General features: G+C 42.0%; 1 protein-coding gene across 1 annotated transcript in view; it reads left to right on the top strand.

Annotated features, from left to right (window-relative positions):
• The first annotated feature begins 6,392 nt into the window (after positions 1-6,392).
• Positions 6,393-7,014, top strand: part of LOC146690417 (amine oxidase [flavin-containing]-like) — a 58,822-nt gene continuing 58,200 nt past the window's right edge. The window contains exons 1-2 of the mRNA XM_085435477.1: positions 6,393-6,523; positions 6,627-6,827. Of these exons, the coding sequence (XP_085291603.1) occupies positions 6,773-6,827 (55 nt within the window). The 5' untranslated portion in view covers positions 6,393-6,523; positions 6,627-6,772. The remainder of the gene's footprint in view (positions 6,524-6,626; positions 6,828-7,014) is intronic.

Genomic DNA, 7,014 nt, shown 5'->3' with positions numbered 1-7,014 from the left:
GCCATGGTAGCTTGAATTTTAAATGCTTCTTTCTAAATGCACAGCAGTTATCTTCACTGCTTTGGAGTATGCTAATTTATGTCATACATGTTAAGTTAAATCCTGTGTGTCTGGCATATACAGCAGGACGTCCTTTCTTTCTTCTTGTTTTGGCTGCTCCCTTTAGAGGGTCACTCCACCACATCATCTGCCTTCATTCTAGCCCCGCATCCTCCTCTGTCACACCAACCCTAAGCATGTCCTCCTTCTTTACGACCATCTTCTCCATCTTCAACATCCTTTGTCCAATATAAAGTATCTACTATCCCTTCTCTGCACATGTCCAAACCATTTCAATCTCACCCGTCTAACTCTGCCTCCTGAGTTGTCCCTCCGATGTACTCATTTCTAATCTTGTCTATCTTGATCATTCCTAATAACAATCATAACATCTTCACCTGCTCCACCTGCAACTGTGGCTATCCAAAATCCAAATCTCCAAATCATACATCATAGCAGGTCTCATTACAATCTTGTAAACCTTCCTTTTCACTCTTGCTGCTATGCTTCTGTCACATATCACCCCTGACACTCGTCTACACCCACTCCGCCCTGCCTGCACTCTCTTCTTCACCTCGCAGCTACTTCTTGTAGCTTCACCGTTACTCTCGTCTCCCTCTCATTCACACACATGTATTCTGTCTCGACTTCTTTTCTCTTTGCTGCATACCTCCACCCCTCCAGGCTCTCTTCCACTGGCTCCCTGCTCTCACCACAGATCACGATGCTGTCTGCAAACGTCATAGTCAGAGAAGGCTTCTGTCCGCCTCTCCATCACCACTGCAAATAAGAAGGGTCTCAGAGCCAATCATTTATGTAATCCCACCCAACCTTGAACTACACCTTAAAGACACACTCTGCAAACATGACCACAGTCTCACTGTCCTTGTACATATATTTCACTACCCTCACATACATGTCTGCTACTCAGAGATAGTTGGTAGCACTCTCAAAATGTCTGGTCACTAGGGAAGTGATTTCCCGACTGGTTGAGGAGCAGCTGCTGATTGTTGCTGGGTGAAACTGATCGAAGAGGGTGTTGCTCCACAAACCTCTGTGTGATCACTTTGGTCACTGGCAAAAGTTTGCAAGTGTCTGCAAACAAACACTCTTCCATACAAACTAAAGGTGACTGTAGCCATCTGCTTGCAGCCACAGCAATCACAATGAGGTTTTCAGTGCAGCACCGTATGATCAGCTTCACCTAGCAACTCCTGCAGCCATGAGGTACCTGGACTTACCTTGGGGTCACTGACTGTTTTAAGCCCTGCATGAACGATCATCAGCAATCAGTTTCACAGTGACTGCCAGCAACCACATGCAACCAGTCTGGGAGTACTTATTCTTCCCCAGTGACTGGCGGCCATCCCATCTGCAGGCCTGTGTGACTGGTGCCTTAACAGATCACTTATCAGTTTGTGCAGTTCACTGCAGAACGACTAAAATGGGTAAAAAAAAAAAAAGCCAGTCTTAGGAAATGGAATAGTTGTTTGATGTTCTGCTATTAATTAAACCTCTACATGTCATTAAATGTCTTATCAGAAAATTTAACACTTCAAAAATAAATCAATGAAGAGAAAGACAAACTTAATGTGGGATAAATAATATGTTTTGTGTGAATTTCTTTCACTTAAAATGAGAGGGAAAAGTTTACAAAATGAACTTTTATTGATTATGAACTGAAGCAAGTACAAGTTTTATTATGATTTTTTTTTTTACTGAGATACAAAGGAGCAGATGTCTTCTCAAAAACATCCACACAGCCAGAAGTCCCTTTTGCAAACACATCTAACCCACTAAGATGGAAGTGGTGGAGTTTAATACAGACACTGGAAGCTAGTCACCTAGAGGTGATGTAGATATCTGTGGGGATTTTTGTCTCTTAATACATTTCCTTATTTACCCCATGCAAATCTGTCTGCTGAGAACAATATGAGGAAACTGATCTGACTTCTTGTTCTGTCAGCTCTAATCTAAGTCACATAAACCCAGACAGAGAGGTGACTGCTGATCCTATGGTCACTGGAATCCCACTTTGTAAGCTAAAACATTTCAGTGCAGTCAGTGGTAGCTTAGCAATGACATGTGCTGCTTGTAATATGAACTTCATCCAGCCCTGAAACAGCTGGAGAAGAGAAGCTGATCTTAAAGGGAAATTAAAAACAGTAACAGTGGATTATATGTGTGCATCATCCTTTGTGCATCCCTAGTGCTCATAGCAGACATTCAAATCCAGAGCAGGAACCATAAAAGTCAGCTGCGTGCAGATGAATTCATAGAACTGAAAAAAGAAATGAAATACAAAAAAGCTTTAGGATTGTGACTGCAGGTATTTAATGGTTTGCTTCTATACAGTTTTGCATCATAGCGCATAGAGAAGACAAATATGAAGTAACCAACGGGTAGATCCGTTTCTGATTTAGGTTTTGATCAAATTGCCAACATATACATTTTGATGAAACTCAGATTGCTCCTTCCCAGGTTGTGGCACAACAAAGCTAAAGAAAAAGAAAACACATGCAAACGAAATGCAAAAGAAATGCAAACGATGAAAAACTGAAGGATGGATCCTTTCACTCACACACCCAAAGCCCACTGTGTGGATTCACCGAGTATCCTGTAAGATTCTTTTTCAGAGAAGTGTGACAGCCTGGAACACAGAGCTCTGACACTTACAAAGTGTATGTGTTTTTTTCTGCTTGCAGTATCCACTCCCTGCACACATGTGTTCGCTGTTTTCAGACCTGTACCCTGTGAAACAGCACAACACGCTGCTCTCTGAACACTTCAGTGCCGACAACAACTGACAGCACGGCCGGCTGCTTCACACGTGAACCTCATAAAAATGGCTTTACCTTCCACTCCGGAGATTAATCTGCCTTTCTCTGCTGTCTCCTCTCACTGTGGCTCACCTTTCTCGACACACGCGCGCAAAAGCGCCGGTGGTGAGGAGGCACGAGTAGGTGTAATTAACAGGAGAACTGGTGTGACAGAATGAGAGAAGGTTCAAGGCTGATGCTAACAGCTCTCTTTTCAGGCTGTCCCAGCAGAACAAAATAGGATCGGGGAGACTGTTGTTGGCCGGGTCCAGGCCTTCTAATTAAAGCAGCAGAAACATCATTCATCAGGTCCACTTTCTTCATTTCCAGGTGTAAGGCAGCCTGGCAGGCAGATGTGGTCATTATATAACTCTTCACATCAGCAGACATCACACATTTATTCAGTCTCGAGCCTAATCATAACCACTCAGGCGTTTGATAAAAAATCGTAGAAAAGAAGCATTTCATTTGGACTCGTTTAAAAAAAATCACCTCTGTATGTTTAGCTTTCCATCATAATGCCAGACGTGAAACGTGGACAACAGCCATGTGCTGGAGGGTTCACAATGTGACCATTCACTGCTTGAGGTTTGCGAGCGTGCTGTCAGCACTTATTTTACTAAGGAAATATGAATACAATGGCAGTGTAGGGTGTAAGCTCACAGTGTTTCAGGTCTCTCTCTGAAAGTTTCGCTTGTTGTTTCATTTCATTTTATTTTTGTGACCGGGGCTGTGCTCATTAATCAACAACACAATAAACTGTAAAGACAGAGCAACCCTCTATAAGCTAATTCTATTGTCTCTGGCAAGCTCTTAAAAAGGCAACCTAAAATTGGCAGCACTCTTTGTGATCATATTTTCTTTAAAAAGTGTTTATGTCCTAAAGTATCCAGCAGAGTTTATCTTAACTTAATGTGAGGCTTTGGCAGTCTGCGCTTTGTGTCTAACCAGAAAGAATTTCGTCCTGAAACTTTGGAAATAGTTTGATTAATTAGGGCTGCTCAGGCATCGTTAACTTCAGCTACTCTCTCCTCACTTCGATGTGCCAGTATGGTGTTTGCTTTTAATAATAAACAGATTAACCAAATCCACAGTGCAGGAAAAGTTGTTTACTAGGATTGTAATGTAGGAAAACTGGGATGAAAAGTTAATTTCCAGTAAAATGTGTTTTTGTTTGTTTGTTTGTTTGTTTGTTTGTAAAACAAAAAAACCCTTTATATTCATATCTAAACTCACTGTGTAACCAAACACTTCACATATGTTAGGCTTTTGTGGTGTTTCATTAAGTTGCAGGGCAAATGACAGTAAGGTACGTTGCTTTTGTGTTTCAGATATGAGAAATAATACGCCTTGCTTTTATTTACAGGTCATTCTCGATAACGCCTAAAATCACACTTGGTTAAATCGAAACAAAGTACAGGTGAGCTCAGATTGGTTTTAGTTCAGTTTTAGTTGACTTTCATTTTGTAATAGCCTGATGGATGGATGAAATGATGGATACTGATTTCCAAAGAATGTTACCAGAAAACCTCTAATATAACCCTGCTTACAGTAGGTCAGCAGCAGTCTTTGACATTTTAAGGCTTTGTCACCAAACTCATCTTGGACCTCTGCTGCCCTCTGCTGACAAACCACCACACTGTGCGCACCTCTGTTTCCCACTGAAGCGGCACACAGTGAACATTAAAGATTGAGGATATAGCTGGAGCTTACCCTGCACACTAAATATTAGACATGTTTTGGAGATTAAAACACTTCATGTCATGGTAGCATTCCCACCGACTCCTTTGGTCTGTAGTTCTTTGTAGTCCCTCACCTGTCCGCCACATTCACACAGCCACCACAGCATTCTCCACAAATACACATCATCATTTAATGGAACAGGAATTTTCAGTCACACTTAGGAAAATGATTTAATGTTGTTTTTTTTTCCCCCCCCAAAACATCAAAATGCCAAGGAGCCACTGACTCACCAAATTGCTTCCTTAGGAGCTGTTATAATATTAAAAAATAATTTAAAAATAAATAAATAACTCTATTCTTAGGCCAGGAGAAGTACTCAGAAGTATTACACAAATTTAACCTAACCCAGTCTTCAGATGTTTTGAGAATACAGGCACTGTTTTCATGGAATAGAGTGCCACATAATGAGGAATTATGATGATTTTAAAGAAAGAATACAGCATCACTGATACATTACCAGAACACATCAGAGAGTTACTGCTGATGCTGTATTGGACTGCATTATATTTAAAGATGCTTCTGATTACAGGAATACGGCACAACCAGACTGTGTGGGATAATGTACAGGAACATCTGTGCTGCGTATGGGAGAAGTCCCCAAGTCCTGATGGGACACACCTTGGAAGGTGGTTGAGAACAACAGGGCTAAGTTCCTGTGGGACTTCCCGTTCCAGACAGACAACCAGCTGGTGGCCAGCCAACCAGACTGGCTGACACGCAACAGAACACCGCAGTTATGATAGATGTGGCAATCCCAGTGGACAGCAACATCAGGAAGAAGGAGCATGAGAAAACAGAGAAGTACCAGGGGCTGAAAGAACATCTGGAGCAGATGTGGAAGGTAAAGGCCAAAGTGGCCCCAGTGGTAATAGGAACATTAGGAGCTGTAACCAGCAGAGTACAGGCACAACATCAGAAGAGCGCAGTCCCAGGAATAGCTAACATACAGCACGGAACCCTCAAACTCCCAGGCCTCTGTCATCGCCGTGTCTGCATCGTTTCTCTCCATTCTCTCCCCGTATCCGAAATGTACAATACATAGATTTAATATATTTAATAATTTATATTTATTCATTTAATAATTCACAATACAAAATTGAGATATTAAAGGTTTTTCAAGAGATCCCTAAAGTGAACAAAGTTGCTTGAATAACCTCAGAGTCCCTTGATGCTTGCTTAATGACAGCTTTCTCTGTTTCTCAATCATCAAGTTTTAAGTTTATGCACAAGAAAACCTTGAGCAGGTTTAGCTGAAACACAACCAAGCTATATGGCACACAGCCCAAACAGCACATGATGTGGCTGTGTGCACTCCACACAGTGTGTGCAGAGATGAGTTCTTGGCTAATTGTGACAAACCAACCACAAGAAGGCAACAGAAACTAAAGAATACAACATGACGGTTGCATGCATCACCTATGATAATGCTGCTGAATCTTTTAAAGACAGAGGAAAACAAAGTCATAAAAATATAAGGCAATAGCAGTGCCGTTGAGAAGGAGATAAAATGACTATGCTGAGAGACTCCTGAGTATCCTAGATAATTCGTTTTTTTCATTCAGCAGTGATTTGGGGAATTTTTCAAAGATAGATAGATAGGAGCTGCCATAGCAAGTATAAAGCTGTTCTGTGTCTTTGTGCAGCCAGATGCATTCTTTGGATGCACCTCACGCTCTACTTAGCTTTGTGTAAAGTAAGATGACGGTTAAACTTGAAAACTCAGTGTACACACCCTGGTATTATATAATACTATGCTGATAAGAAATATGCTGATAAGCCTTTGGCCAGACAGTTACAGCACCACAGTCAGGGACATCTGTGCTTTTACAACTACTGCAAAGCATAAAGGACTAAAAAGAAGACACACAGAGCCACGGAACTGTAATGGGTTTTTAAATTTCCTAGTGAAATGTGGGTCTATAGTAAGTAATCTATACTTTCTTCTTCTTCTTATGTTTTTTTTTGTTTTGTTTTTTTTTCTTTTTCATTCCATAAATTGTTTTCTCTAACCCTCCAAACCCACAGGGCAGCGCTTTACTATGGGTAGGCGGAGTCTGCAGGGAGTGGGCCTGCCCGGCGGTTTTTAATCCAGATGCTCTCCGCCGTGCACCCTGCGTCCGGCAACGAGCTGACACAACCAAGAGGTGAAAGAAGACACACCACCCAGCAACATGACTGCACCCAGCAACACCTACGATGTTATAGTGGTCGGCGCGGGCATATCAGGTAGGCTGCACGTCAGAAAACTTTAGTTTTGTGTTCAGGCTCCGCGGACGAGCTGAGCAAATAAACCGATTAAAGCCAAAGCTCCGAGCAGAGCTGGTAGCGGTCAGATGCGCTTTGTGGAAGGTTAACTACACAACTGTGGCCGTGAGCGAGTGTGTGAGAAGACGCGGCACATCCTGTATCCACA

The sequence above is a fragment of the Copadichromis virginalis genome, linkage group LG16 (assembly GCF_057382275.1).
Source record: "Copadichromis virginalis isolate Kocher_CV1m ecotype Utaka linkage group LG16, C_Virginalis_male_GT1.1, whole genome shotgun sequence".
Lineage (NCBI taxonomy): Eukaryota > Metazoa > Chordata > Actinopteri > Cichliformes > Cichlidae > Copadichromis > Copadichromis virginalis.
Note: the sequence above shows the minus strand (reverse complement) of the source record. Positions and strands in the feature narration are given on the sequence as shown.